At 40.9% G+C, this 15,777-nt stretch overlaps 1 protein-coding gene across 1 annotated transcript; it reads right to left on the bottom strand.

The window, feature by feature from the left end:
* Nucleotides 1-780: 780 nt before the first annotated feature.
* On the bottom strand, nt 781-15,694 carry TMEM43 (transmembrane protein 43). The gene is made up of 12 exons (XM_059823138.1): nt 15,584-15,694; nt 14,641-14,790; nt 13,428-13,562; nt 12,614-12,708; nt 10,731-10,780; nt 8,386-8,455; nt 6,482-6,552; nt 6,195-6,316; nt 5,523-5,597; nt 5,342-5,443; nt 3,682-3,799; nt 781-2,694 (listed from the first exon to the last, which is right to left on the bottom strand). Exons 1-12 carry the CDS (start codon nt 15,593-15,595, stop codon nt 2,492-2,494), a joined length of 1,203 nt encoding a protein of 400 aa, XP_059679121.1. The 5' UTR covers nt 15,596-15,694; the 3' UTR covers nt 781-2,491.
* Nucleotides 15,695-15,777: the final 83 nt, after the last annotated feature.

Genomic DNA, 15,777 nt, shown 5'->3' with positions numbered 1-15,777 from the left:
ACTAGTTATAGTCAGCGGGGAAAGAGACATAACATCTTCAGATGGCAGGATCCTACTCCTCAGCTCTGTAGGCAGCCAGCTTTCCTCACCTAAGCATGCAAAAGATGAAGGAGTAAATGTACTTTAAAGGAGACCAAAGCAGAAGGGGAAGATGATTGACCGATCAGGTACGTGTTCTGTCAGATTTTGGTATGGAAACAAGAGAAATACTGCTTTAGTCATTTCTATAGAATCATTGTTTGTGTACGTGCAATAAAAGCAAGCCTTGGCTCTGCCAGCACGCCTGGCCTGAGAAACACAAAGCTCTTGTCTGCGAAAGGAGACTTACTTCGTGTCATTCCTGTGCACACGCTAGTATGTAAGACAGAAGTATTTTAAGCTGTTGACTGCATAGGCAACCCCCCCGTCTTCAAAAATCCAGTCAGGTTGAACCATCATGTTTTTCAAATAATCTTCTGGAGGCAAGGAAGTTGTTACTATTACTTAAGTAATGGGGAGTAAAACCATGGTAGGCTGGAATCAGCCTTTCGTCACATAGAAGTATACAGACCAGATAGCAGCTGTGCTGTTGTTAGGAACTTGCTTCCCAAAATGGGGAGATATTTGCAGGCTAAACAAAACCCAACTGCACATTTATCTCAACCAACAATAGAAAACTAGTTCATGTGGGAGCTACAAACTAATCCTCCCTGTACCTGGACACTATTCCTGGATGTGAAATGTGCAATACTTAAAGGTAATAAAAAAAGAAGCCTACAGACCAAACTTTTGAAAATTGTATTTTATTAAATATACAAAAGCTCAGCACTTCTGTAGAAAACGGTATCTTCATCTCTAATATGGTAATGCTGGTTAGTTTCCTGCATCACTGGTAACAGCAGTCCAACACCTGTTTCTCTCCCCAGTGGAGTGCAATTCTTAATAGTTGGAGCAAAAGTTGGTGTTAGTGAGCAGCAGAAACACTGCACAGTATCATCACCAATGCATGTCAGCTGCATGCATGAGACAACTTGCGCTTCCTATATCCTTTTGCTCACTACTACTGCTTTTACCAGAGGAACCGAGCCACGAGACTGAATTGACAACATGCAAATACCAGAAGAATGAAAAGAATTAAGGCAATAAAGTAATTGCTGCTTCTCAAAACATTTATGATTTATAACTCAGATCTCTATTTCAGTACCATCTGCAGCAAACATTTGCTTCTATGTATGTTCAAGTTAAGTTCCTTTGGTACGGGGAACACATTTCTCCTGATGGTCATAACTAGATTTCATAAATGAAGATGTGATTTTTGTACTCAATTGTGTATATTTACAGAAAAAAACAACACTGCAGTGTAGAGAGGGCATATCTGGAAGCCAGACTCTAGCTAGGTGGAGAGAGACTTAAAAAGAGTACAAGATCGTCTCTAATCTCAAGTACTGGCTAACAGCAGAAATATGTAAACATGAGCCATCACACTACAAGAAGGCATTCCTCTAACATGATATAGAGCTCAAAATTTAGGCTACTAAAGTCTGTGAAATCTAATCAGGCAAAAATGCTTTCACTATTTAATTTCATGGAGTATGTTTATTGTCCTCACTAAGTGAAATTCAAGAAAGAAACAGTATACACAGCAAAAAAAACCCCAAATATTTTAAAGAATATACATTCAATTATAAAAGTTAATTTTGTTTCAAGGCAGCAGGTTTTATTTTTAAAGGTTAGTGACCTCTGAGTATCCCCTTAAATAAGTGCAATTCGAAGTTAAATTTTTGAAATAGTTATGCAATGGTAAAGTCCACACTACCATTTTGGATGCTTAACCAAGAACAACTTCAGAGACTTTTAAAACGTTGGGGAAATCAATGCTTTCTGACAAATCTGCCCTACCTCAGAGGACTGCTAACCTGGCCACTCATTATTTCAAGTTACTTTGAAAATCCTCAGTCCAAAAGCATACATTTTACTAAGTATTGGGTGAAATTCGACTAAGTTGTGTTTTTCCTTTGAGCACATACACTTCCAAATGCATCAGCCAAAGAAACGTACGTGACTGTGCATGTAAGAAAAGGCAGCAGAGGGAGGGTTTGTCAGAGACAGGTACACACACGTATTTCCTAAGGATATCTCATCACGGTCCACGTGATACAGATGGCACTGTCTCCACAATACACAAGGTGCCCCACCTGTCACTGAGGACTTGCCAGTTCTCAAATCAGGGGAAATTAGTAAGTGGTAAGGGGTACAAATCTGCTTGTTCACTGACTTATAACCAATATAGACATTCCAAAATGCTTTTTTCCCCAAAGTCAATGTAATTGACTTCCTACAAACAGCATTTTTCATGCATAACGCATATCAACAACCACATTCAAGCCCCCTCCCAACTCCTGGTGCACACAGCTGAACTGTGATGTGCTGTAAGCATGCTGCAGTAACTGGGACAGAAATGCACTTGAAAAGTTTCTAACCAGGATTCAGCACAAAACCAACCACCTCCTTCTCACTGCTGCTTCTTTGGTGGAACATGAGATTTTGCAATCACAATTGGAACTACGGAGAGCAACCCGATCAGCAAAGCCCAGAGAGGGCGGTAGAAGAGCCAGCCAATGGAGATAGTCAGGAGTGACAGCGAACTTGCTACGCAGAAAGCAAATGCTTTTAATCCAATGTTAACCAGATCTCTCACAATAGGAAACCAGTCCACTGCAGAAAGAATTAAACAACGGATAAAGCAGTTGACAAGATGGTCATTTAAAAGCAAGTCTTATTCATGCCTACAGTTTGCACACTATTGCAATCAAAAGACAGACTCAAATTATTATCAAGAGCACTGGATAAGGCATTTCAGCAGAGTATCCTCAAGGCATTTGATAATTAAGCAACAGCTAAATATATAAGGCAATGGTATCCTCATCTCTTCAGACAGGAAGTAATCAAAATTAAGTCTGAAGACTTGTCCAAGGCTTGAGAGGCAGAGTAGACTGATAGCCTTGCAGCTATGGAACAAGTCTAGGGCAACTGATGCAATATGCTAGCACAAAAATTAATGTCTGGCAACAATAAAGCTTGCAACAGCATGTATATGGATAAATAAATAAGAAAAAAAAAAAAGAGTTCATAGCTACAAAGCAAATGATAGCTTTGATGTCTGAAGTTTATACAAGTCTCAGGCACCGTCCTGCTTTTCCGTAAGTTTTTATTCCGACATTTTTCTACATCAAAAGGATAAACAAAAACTTGCTTTGCTATCTGTTCACAGTAGTGTAGAATAACCAGACAACCACAACGAAGACATGTTACTATACAACTACTAATTAAGACCTGTTGGGGGGACTGCTTGTGTATGGATGTAGAAAGTAATTGGATTGCAGCACTGTGAGTTAGACTTGAAAGAACCAGCCCAACGTGTGCTTTGGCTTCCGATTTTGGGAAGCACTGGGCTGGGATCTTCTGAGACTGGCAACAGATATTTGCATATTTTTTTTTAAATGTTCACAAAGCAACCATCCCGGTTTGGGATCCTGTTTAACTGCAATGGCCTACAGTGACTTTCGGATCAAATCCAGTCTGAGTTCAAACCAGATTCCTCTTGACCTCCAAATTAATTAATTTCATATGTGAGCAAGAGAGGACTCTCTAGGGATTATGATCCTATTTCTAAATCATTTTACCTTTCTGTAAAAAACTTACCCAAAGTGTAAAAGATTCGGGTCATTAGGCTGATGCCTACAAACATTGCCAGCCAGCCTGCGGCACGGAGGGCCCAGGTCTTCATGGTGTTACTCTCATGCTCTTTCTGAAACACTTCCTGAAAGCAAACACCATTATATGCAGCCTCTTTCCCAATTTCTTTCAAGATCCTCTTGATCCCAGTGTATTATGAGCAAATCAGAGCCAACAGCATTTTAGAAGTACAAATTCTCTCGTAGAAGATATATTGCAGCTCATTCTGCAGGGTCTTTTTGCACAGTTTTACTGCACGCTACAATAGATTTCAAAGTGCAGCTCAAGGGAAACCAGCATTTGTCTAAATTAAGACAGCTAAATGAGCACCATTTGACACACTGTAACCACAGGCAGAAAGCACACAGTTTTTGCTGCATATCGATACATTCAACAATACTGTGGCAAGTAAGACACTAACAAGTAAATGTAATAAAGGAGGAACATCTGACTTCACCATGTTTGGAGGAAAAGAGAAAAGGTAACAGAACATTCACTGATGGCTGAAGGAAAGATGTATCAAAGAAAGCAAGCAGTATGCAAGTAAGAAAAGATAAAAGGTATGTGTATATTGCATGAGGCAAAGCAAAGCACCTATTTGCAAGAATTCTGAGTAAGATTTTTTCAAAATGGGTTGTGTGCCCCTCTGGTTCGATAAAACGTCCACGTGCAAATGGCTTAGACATAATAAAACACTTAATGGGAAAAGACATGTATGACTGATTGATTACTTCTATATACAAGTACTCTAAGAATTTGTAGAGTACAGCTTTCATTTGTAGTGAGTTAATTTGCAATGAACTAAAATTTTGTCTAATGAAGATTCAGAGCTCACAGCAGAGAGCTGATTCTACTGCTGCTCTCTTTCAACTCAAAACAAAAGCCTTTTTAACTGCTTTTGGGAGCTCCTGTAAATTCTTGACATCTGGGATTTTTGCAACAGGGCATGAAACAATCGTTAATGGAAACAAACCTACTAAAAAGGAGTAAATGAATCACCAAATTGCTGGAGCATGCAGGATTTATTGGAGCACAATGCTCTGCCTGAAGGTTCTTTCTCAGCCAGAATAGCAATAAACATTTCAAACAAGCCTAAACTCCTGTTATTAGAAGCTGAAGAGAGGATAGCTCCTACAGTTTGTTTAATTAAAGCCTGATTTTTACTATTTTTACATATGACCTTTTCAAAAGCATGTGTTTGCATGTGTAAGTGGGAAACTACCAAAGAGCAAATAAAAGCAAAATATGAAGGCACAGAAACAGCCTTTAAAGCAAAGGATGTTCAGCAGCAACACAAGGGGATTTAAAAAAAATAAATATATAGTTACTTTAGCCATGGTTTCTTTTTAAAACTAAAAAATCCCATCAGGAATTACTATAGCCAAATTATGTACTGCTAGTAGGTGAAGCATGGCATTTTGCTGCAACACAGTGAACGTGCAGAAAACTGGAAGGCAAACACAGGCTGTAACATGTTTTCCTAGAAAAAGTAGAGAGAAAAGCCAGTTTACATTGAGCATCTTGTCCTCTAGAGCACGTCTGAAGGAGAATGAGAGCTTACTCCCCTGCTGCTTCTGCACTACCATCTCCAATTTTAACCCTTCACTAGTACAGTGTGGTATCTCACCTCCACAGAGAGATCCCCAGGGTACAGAATCTGCAGGACATCTCCAGACTTGGTATGATATGGAACCAGTTGATCACCTCGCTGGCGAGCAATCACAGTCACCTTGGAAGAAAGGGAAAAATATTTACTGGTTACTGAGTTGGGAACAGTTTGCAAAACACAGAAACAGCTGAAGACTCACCTTATCAGCAGAACCCAAATGGGGGTCATCTCCACTCAGACCTGCATAGAAGAACGAGACACGAAGGTCTCCTACCTACAAACAAGAGAATAGTGTAAGCCAAGAAAGATTTCTTTACAAAGGAGAATCACAGGAAGGACAACTCTGCATGCAAACACCCTTCATGTATCAACACTTTTTCTGAACATTTATGTCAAGCCAGAGGGTACCCAGAATGATTTCTAAACTGCACGTTTTTCAGGATAGCTCAAATGCTGTTTTGCAATACCCCTCTGATTTAGCTGCAGGAGCACAATAACACCAATGAGATCCTATGTTCATCCCCTGTCATTTCATCTTTTGGCAGAGGAGGGCATGCAGCGCAAGCTGATAACAAGCTATTCCATTGCACTCCACCCAGTACAGCAAGGCCAAGGTAGAACCCACCTCCCGGCACCATCCCATGTCTTTCCATTTAAAAGCACAGCAGACTCAAGAAAACAGAAGACAAAGAAGCAGGATCAGAAGCTTCCCACAAGAGAAGCACTCATGCTGAAGGACTGTACTAAGGGTATCATCCTATGTGATGGTCTGCACTCCGATTTCTACATATTTAAATAGAAATGGGACATGCCCCAACTTTCTTTTTCACATTATAGTAATCACTGCTTTGGTTTATCTTTCTCATCTTACTTCTGGACGCCTGGGGTTCTCGCTGTGGTAAAAGTAATCTCCTGCTCGGGTAACATCAGCATGTGGATCCTCAAGGTTTGACAAGCTCAGCTGCTTGAAGTCATCAATTTTATCCACAAGACCTAAGCAGAATAAAGAAACAAGCTCAGGTCTGGTGTCTAACTTGGAACAGCTAATTTGCTGGCTGGCTTCCTGATTATCACTTGAAATGACTGCTATTGTGGAAAGAACCAAAGTCCACTGCTGATGCAACAGCAGACACACAGCCAGTACAAAGCAATCCTTACCCTTGGAAAGAACAAAGCTGCCAACCTGGACGTTAGGAGAAACAGCAGTGAAAGACTCCACAGCCATGGCACTGGGGAACAGAGAGAGTCCCTGATTAGTCACAAAATTACAATCAAACTCTTGACTTGCAGTATCTAATACACAGCACATAAAAGATACTATGTCAAACACCAGGAGAAACTCAAAGAGCTAAATGGCTGTCATGATGTGAAAACAAATCCATCAAGAAACTGTGTCCAGACTTCATGTTGTTGGAGCCATTAAAATAAGTTAAGACAAGGTATAACCGTCTCATCCCCTGGCCTGACCTTCCATTCACACTATTGGGTTTCACTAGTTTTTTCTGTACTGAACCTATAATGGGCTGAAATGGAGTTCAGCTCTTAGGAAGCTGTTCAGTGGTGATATAGAGGTTTTGAGTGACAATGAATTAATCACATTCCTAGATGAATTCCTCCAACATTTAACTACACTCATAAATGCACTTTATTTCTAGCCTGAATTTATTTAGCTTCCGCGTCAACTGCTAGATCTTACCTACTAAATTAAGAAACCTAGACATAAACATCCTCCATATAGTGGTACTTCTACATCATGGCCAAGTTAATTAAATTCCAAACTCAGGAATCCTTTACGTTATAGACTTGACTTCATTCTCGTAAGTAGTACTACTACTAGAATCTCCTTGGCAGTAAACAACAGATTTTCACAAATGTCAAAGTTGCATAAAAAGGTAAGATGGATGGATGGAAGGAAGAAGACATGCAGTACGCACTTAAAATAGAGTCTCATTAACGCTAGGCATGAATTCTAAAGTTCAGCATGTTTGCACACACTATGCTGTCTCATGAAAGGATCCACAACAGTTATGCTCAGTCTCCTTGGTTTGTAACAATACACTCAGATGAAATGTTCTCTAACTGCAGCACTTTTAAATTATGTACTGCAATAGCACTAAATCAAAAATATTTCTTGCAAGTCTCGATTGGAGATTTGCATTTACTGAAGAATGCTTGGAGAATTTTCATTAACAAAAAAGTGTGCAAGGGGAGGAGAGACAAAGCAAGTATGTACTCTGTGCATTATTTTTTCCATTATCTCTCATCTATACAAGTCTGCTAGCTGGGACTTATAATCAAAAACACATATATCTTTGCTTTCCCTCCTGAAGTAGTACTTCCAAATAAAGGGCAGTGTATTTGGCTGAGCCCATGGAACCAAAACAAAGTTCTGGAGATTTTGCAAAGTTCAAAGTTTTGTTGAAATCCTGGTCCTACTATCTCTCCAGCTGTATTTTTCACTCACACATGATGTGTTTTGCCAGATGGCATCTTGCATCCTAAGGAACCAAGAAGGTGCTGCGAGAATGACAAGCAAGCTAAAACTTAGCATTAAAAATGCCACATTGTAGTGTAACTAAAATACTGCAGATGAGAGATACATGAAACAAATTATATCTGGGCGATTGTCACAAATAAGCCTGTGAGCTCATGCATGTTAGCTTAGAAAAAGCAGCATGCAAGTGCTATGACAAGCTCACGGGATGCCTGCTATTCTAACCCTGTACTTGTAATAGAGGAAAGAATTAGTAATAGACTGCACTAACAGACAATATAAGTCAGAAAGAAACCCATTCAAGGCCTCCTGCATGGAGATGACATGGTCCAGGGGTAATATAATAATAGCCTGATGTCCAGCCATTACTAATGGATAGCTTAATTCCTGGTTCCACCAGGCAGCTTTGAACTGCTCTCTAATCTCTCTATGCCTTAGTTCTCCTAAATACCAAAAGACCAACAGTTTCCATCTACTTCACTGTGTCATGAAGATTAGTCATTTATCTTTCATCTTTGATCAGATACAGCAACAGAATCTAGAGGGACTGTGCTAGGTGGTAAATTACCTAGGGTTTTTGTGTCCAATTTCTCGATCAAAGTTCCTGCTGTTCACAACTTCTGATTTCCATTCAGTATCTAAAGAAAATGATATGAAGGTTGAGTGAAAACCAGAAAAATCGCCACTTAGATCTCCGTTATTGTAGACACCTTTCAATCAATGAATCAGTTCTAAGTTACACTTGCAGTGATAACATTTACATCAAAGTACATATGTGATAGTTTCTACTGCAACTTAAATCCATCTTTCTAGCGTATTGACAAGGAATGGCAGGATTTAGAAAAAAAGGATTTTAGCAATGAAATTGTAACTCAACTTTGCTCAGTGGGAGCTTTGCTGTTGGGTTTGATTCCTGGCTCCATTCTTTGGGAATAATCTGGTTTTGTGAGGAAAGGCTGTGAGCTCTGCTAGAACTAGTAAATTTCAGTGCAGTCAAACAACAGATAGAGATGGTACCTGTATGGGCCATGGTCAAAAATGCATAATGTTGCCTTCGTTCAGGCCACAGCAGCCTTCCCACATCCCCAGAACAAATTCCAGTAGGCTTCTTATAACTCCTACAAAATTAGAGTCCCTTTTTTGAGCAGCTTCCATATTAAATATAGCTTGCTCTTCTTCCATGAAGAAGTAGAGAGGAAGGAAAAGGAGTTTGGTTAAACAGTGGAGTAGGCATCATTGTAAGGGATATTGTGGTGTACTGAGTACGTGGCAAGATTTTGGTAGTGGGGGGCGGGGCTGCAGGGGTGGCTTCTGTGGGAAGAGGTCGAGGGCTGCCCTGTGTTGAACACAGCTGGCTCCACATCGAACCCATTGCAGGCCACAGCTGAGCCCATCAGTGAAGTTCGGGGCACTTCTGTGAAAACATTTTTAAGAAAGGGCAGAACACACCAAATGAGGAAGGGGGGAAATAAAAAGGAGTGAGAAAAAATGAAGGGAACACCAAAGTCAGAGGAGGATGTGCTCCACAGCAAAGCAGATATTCACTGCAGCATGGGGAGAGTCCATGCTGGAGCATGGGAAAAGTGTAAGAAGGGAAGAATGGCACAGAGAAACCACTACATACTGACTGTAAACCTACCCCCACCCCCTGCACTGCTGGCTGCTTCACTAAAGGGAGAGAGTGCCACCTGTGGCAATAACAAGGTGGGGAGAGGACAAGGAGAGAGGAGTCTGGAGTGAAGTCGAGCCTGGGAAAGGGTGAAGCAAATGTGTTTACCCAACAGCTGAACAGTAATTAAATATTTGTTTTAACTGACAATAAATTAAGTTAATTTTCCTCAAGTCGAGTCTGTTTTGCCCACAATGGTAAAACTGGTAAGCGATCTTCCTCACTTTATTTCAACCCACAAGCTCTCTCATTTCTGTTCTTCCCAATCTCTTCCGCAGTCCCGCTGAAGGGGAGAGCAAGCAAGCGGCTGTGTGGGCCCTTGGCTGCCAGCCAAAGCTAACCCACCACATGTAGTAATATGCAGACTTTTACTGGACAGAATGCATCCATCTTGAAAGAGCAGCTGTTTTTTTAAATGGCATTTGTTTTTGTTCCCTGCCATTGTAAGGCTGTTTTTCACAGCTCACAACCACTAGCGTTGCTCCTTATGCAACTCCATGCTGCAGGGTCCCATGTTTCACTGAGCTGGGGTATTTTTATGATCACACCCAGAAACTGCTGTACACCCCACGTTACACCCATGTGCTTTAATCAGAGATAAATGAAGCACAGAGACCAGATATATGATGACTCAGAGTATTTTTCTGCCACTGGGTAGATCAGAATAATGCTCTTAGTTCTGCTCCTGCCAAAAAAGCTTTTGGCAAAAGCCACAGTGCACATCAGAAGGTGCTGGTGGTTTTCATTAGCTGGTATCAACACCTAAACAGACTCTCAACAGGCTGTCTTACAGGCTGGAGCTACACTGTTCTTCCCTGTCTATTCTCTTCTGCTCACGCCTGACACATGCCCAATTACTCCACTTCTGAAGAGTAATCTCAGGCATAGCTTTTAACACACTCCCATCTCTGCAGATCTCTGGTCACTGAGGACCTTATGGGTCCTATCTCTGGAGCATCCTAACCCTGGATGCTGCTCTGAACCTCTAGAAGCTCCAAGACAAGACTTAGATTTTCTGTAGTAGTTGCTTACTAACAGCACACCTCCTTTCACCTCAGTAACCTCAAGAAAGGGAGGTCCTGCCATTTGTTTAGGAAACTGAATTTCTGCTTATTTCTTCACATTCCTTTCCTTTCTTTCCCAACAAGAAAATACAGGGTTTACAACAAAAATCAAAATACACACACACAAAAGTCCAAAGTTGCATGCATAAAAGAAAAGGGACTTTCTGTTGACCAACTTACTGTAGGAATACTTTGTCTCTTTCTTAATCTCACCATTCTCTTCATATTCCCTGCAGAGAAAAGGGGTGGGATGAGAACCAAAACAGTGCACACACACCCCTGCTCAGGGCAGAATACACTTCACAAATGAAATGCACAGACAGTTCACTGGCAACACAAACTTACCTTTACAAGTAAACTAACCCTTCTCTGAACTACCTATTCTGAAGACATAGATTCTCTGTGCAAGGAGAAAGCTACACACAAAATGCTAAACAGCCACAACCCTTTTATTCCCATGTTGCCAACAAGGAGGTGTTGACTAGATCGATGCAGAACACCAGTATTAAAGACAGTGAGACAAGCTGACCTAAATCAACAAGTCTTACAGATGCTGCACCATAAGCATGTTAAAACTGAGAAGTTATTTTTCACACTTTCACAACCTCTGACATTATTTTTTGTATGACACAAAAGACACTTGGAACATGAGTTCTGTGGAGTAAGACCTACATAATAGCTAATAAATTCTGTACTACTGTCAGTGGAATTATTAGTAGTAACAGAAATATTTTCCCTCTTCTGCTTGCAACTATTAGCAGAGTAGCTAACATCTCATTACAGTTTTGTAAACCCGCTTGAGAAGGTACCTAGACTGCAATATTGCCTATTATAAACTAATCTGAGTGCCTCTCAAGCAACTAAAATTGGCAGTTTACTTTCACAGCTAGAAATTAATGTTAGCTTTTGATTATTAAGGATAAGGGGTAGCAGAGTCTTCTATAAATCGAGAAATCATGTGTTGGTTTAATTAAGTACTTCAATTTGCACACATATGAAGTACCAAAGAAATTAAGGTATTTCCCTCATAGTCACGTGCCAAAAAGTCTCAATGGTCCACAAGTCTGAGAAAAAAATCTGACTTCTAGATTCAATTAGATACAATAGGTTTTTTTAAATGCTTTGAAATATTCTAGTGTATGTTAGGCTGTAGGTATCAACCAGGCAGTTTTTGGGTCAATGGTTTTATCAGAATTTATTCTGGAATTCATAATTGAAATTGTTGGGTTCACTTACTTTTCTAATAAAAGTGAAGACCCCTTTGGGAGATTTAAAAAAAAAAAAAACCAACAACCAACCAAAAAAACCCAACAAGTAAATCACAGGAACACAGCCAAGGGAAAATACGATATGCTCAATTTTTAAAGAATGGCAGCAGGAAAGGCTTAGCAGATGCAGGGAAAAAGAGGATTATAAAGTTTTATTTTAAAAAATTCAGGACCAAGTATTTTGGGACAATGGTTTTGATTCCACTGATCAAATACCAGGCAGGGAGTGTAATGGGGGTAGAGTTACAGAAATCCTGATGAACAGAAAGTACATCAATAAATAAAAGAAGCTTTAGGAACACTACAAAGGATAGAAGTCAACTGAGTTTTTGGGAAAAACATGCATGTTTTATCTTTTGTTTTTGTTTTTCATATATTGGTACAGATCTTTGAATTCTGTTGACAACACATACGACAGAAAATAGATCAATGGGCTCTGAGGTTGCCAGCATCAGTCAACAATAATGAAAACAAAAAAACACAGCTGCAGCATGGAGGCCAAGAAACCCCATATGAAGTTATACAAAATCAGGAAGTGGAAACATTTGATAAAAGGCCTTGGATGTTACCCAAATTTTATCAGATGCAAATTCTGCAGCACTGACCATCTATAACACCTGACATCTCCAAGGAAATTAAAGTGACTCTAAAAAAAACCCAAGAGCTCTAGAATTCTCCTGCCATAAAGAGTCGTGTTTTTTTTCTTTGGGGGTAGGGAGAGAAAAAAAAAATTGTGATGGGATCCTGTTAATAAAACAGCTTTATAAACAACTTCTAAAGATTACTTTCACTTACGTGGAATCTTCATATTCTACCCACTGGTACATTTCCACGTTACGCTTAAGTTTGACAGCCTGGATGGAGAGCCCATAGCTGGGATCAAACAAAGGCTATTTAAAAATTAAAGAAAATACAAGTCAATATAAATGCTGTACCTCACAAACTAAACCACTGTACTTTTATTATCAAACCCATTTACATACCTCACTGTACATAGTAGTACTATGTTACACACAGTTGAATATAGTATAAATGTTATGAAAGACAAAAAGAAGCATGTCTTTATATCACTGATAAATCTGACTTAAAGGATCATCATCAAAAATTATTGCCATAGTGAAGAATAAAACCAGAAATTCTGGCTAATGGTATGCAGGCTTAAGTGTTTAAACCAGGGGGAGATTTTATTTTGCTGGAAGCTACCATGCTGTGTTACCTTCTGCAATGCAGCCTGACCACAGAAAATGTCATCACTACTGGGAATTCAGAACGTGCAGAGCCTCCGTACTGCAAGAGCCTAAAGACTTTACAATATCATGAATACACAACAGGTTCCCTATGCAAAGGGGAATTGAAATTATCAGGCAGTGAAAGGGCAAACACAGCTAGAGGTAGCATATTACTTGGGAGTAGGGAGACCAAGACTGTACAGCATCTCCCTGATTCCGAGCCAGGAACCAAAGCTTGGGTGGCAGCTGGGAATGCTTGCAGGGGAGGAGAGAAGATACGTGTCTTCTCCCTGGATATCAAACATAATTTTACTTGGCAAAAATTCTTCCCTCCCTCCAAGCTTGAAATACTCCTATCTTCAAGATACTATTTTATTTACCTTAGAAGTACTCAGAGCGCCAGCTAAGTGCACCAATCCCCCTTCATTCTGCTGAGAGACACTGTGGATGCTATCAAGAGGGATCACAAGAGAAAGGCCCTCATCAAGAGATTTGGCTGTCTTTAAAGCTCGTCCCTGTGATCAAGAAAAGCAAAATCAAGTTGTGGAGAATCAATGGTACAACAGTATTTTGTGAAAAAGGTTAGCAGACAAGTGATCTGAAGACCACAAGGAATGCTTGTATATTCAGCCTCAAGGCATATTCTCGAAACACACTTGTACTTCTCCACTCTCTCGTTCTCTGTGTCTGACATGGTTTGGGGCAGTACTTCTTACCCATGCAGCAGGACCGTTAACATTGACTAAGCTCCTCAAACACACATAGATTATTCCTACAAGAGTCTAAAGTTACTGCTCTTCACCTCTTACCTTGTTCATTGTTCATGAATAACTGCAAAAACTATGCCAATTGCGGTCCTTTTTCCACAGACCCATATGGCTACTTGGCGTACGGCTACTTGGCAGAAGTTCTCCTTACCTTACCATTGTGTTACGGTGTGCTTTTTCCTGCAAAGTCACCAAAATTGGGAGTAGTTCTTTTTCCTCTTGCAGAGGTATAAAAGGAAGTCTTAAGTGAAAATTCACAGAATTCAGCTCACCCACTCCAAAACTGCCCAAAGCATGTATGTTTGCAGTGGTAGGGTGTTAGGATTCCCTGCTTAATTCCTTTTTCAGTCTAAAACCGAGACATAACACTGAGAATAATTAACACACTCAATTTTGCAACATGGAGTTTTATTACCTTTAACGCAATCATAAGAACACTAGAAATGAGGACCTTACATTATCCCAAGAAGAGAAAAGACTGGCACGTGGCTGGCTCATACAATCCTCTTTCAATAATACTACAGCCTGTTTCTGCATCAGCTCACAAGTCTTGGATCTTATCTCTCATCACACACTGCCACTGTCTCTACCACACTCAGTTCTACAGAAATGCTATATGTGGCCCTGCGATTTCACTCTTCTGTTATATCCCAAGCATAAGCACCAGGCTCTCCAGACATAATGTCCTCTTCTCATGGATGAGGTAATGGTAATAAAGCTTTAACATTTTTTTAATTAGTAAGCCTACAAATGCAAAACTAGTTGAATTTCACCTCAGCTGTGACATTTTAAAGCTGTGTACAAACACTGACAGTATGTCACTTACTTCATTGGTAAAAAGAAGGTAGAAAGACAGAAGAAATGTCACAAGTCCCATCAACATGCCTCCAGAAGTCTCACTGAGCCTCTCCAGGAACCCTGGTTTGGACTGACTTGTGATTTTAACATGTTCTTTTCTGCTGCCTGTGTCAGAGAACTGTTGGAGATAAACCAAAAAATGCAATATTGGTGTGAAAGGGGAAGGCATTCTGTTTCAAAATAAGTCTTTTAGCTTTGTTAATACTCCTGCTCTACAGAGTAGCACCTCTTGCCTTGGACCAAAACTTTCCCACACTTATTAAAGGCCTCATCACACTTTTGATACCAGAAATACAGTCAATAAATAAAACTCAAGCCTGATGGAAAAAACAATTTCTATTCTAGTCGTTCAACATGTCCCTGCAAGCTTCCTTCAGTCTGTCTCTAGGTTCCCTATTTGGTGTCCACACTCCACATTTGGGCCATGACAAATTGAGCAATACTCTTGAATTCCAAACTAGCTAAAACATAGCTATAAATAACAAGTTACATTTTACCTCACCAGTGGAAAAGTGCCTGCATACTTTAAAATAATTGCATCTCGGGCAACACAAAGAGATAGCTGAAAACAAAATTGCTATTGCTGTCCTAGCCCATGCCACATTAAAGCATGAAAGCCCAGGGGTTTGTATGTACCGGCACCCTCTGTACGTACGCGGGCTGTGGGGAATAACTAAGAAGTAACTTTAGCTTAGCACAGGCAGCCAAGGAAGGAGGTGAGGCTTCTCTTTTGCTCATCTCGAGATGCCAATGCCACGCGGGATGTGACAGCGGCCCCCCCGCTGCACCAGGCGCTGCACAGGGCCCCTCGCCTCAGACAGGACACCCGGGGGCGCGGCCGGAGCGGGAACGCGCCGACGCGGGGGACCGCCACGCGCAGCAACGTCAGGACCGGGCCGAGCAGCACTTACATTTCTCGACATCTTGAGCCTCTTGCCCTCGCCGGGTACCACCCCGGAGAGGCCGCAGGAGCCGCCGCGAGAGCCGCGCACCGACAGCCGCCTGCAACCGCGCCCTCCTCCTCAGGGCTCACCCGGCCCTCCCGCCTCCGAGCTGCTCCCCGCCCGGGGCGACGCCACAACGCATGCCGGGACACGTAGTTCCC

This window comes from Gavia stellata, chromosome 12 (genome assembly GCF_030936135.1).
Source record: "Gavia stellata isolate bGavSte3 chromosome 12, bGavSte3.hap2, whole genome shotgun sequence".
Lineage (NCBI taxonomy): Eukaryota > Metazoa > Chordata > Aves > Gaviiformes > Gaviidae > Gavia > Gavia stellata.
The sequence above is the reverse complement of the archived record's forward strand: the minus strand, read 5'-3'. Positions and strand labels throughout refer to the sequence as shown.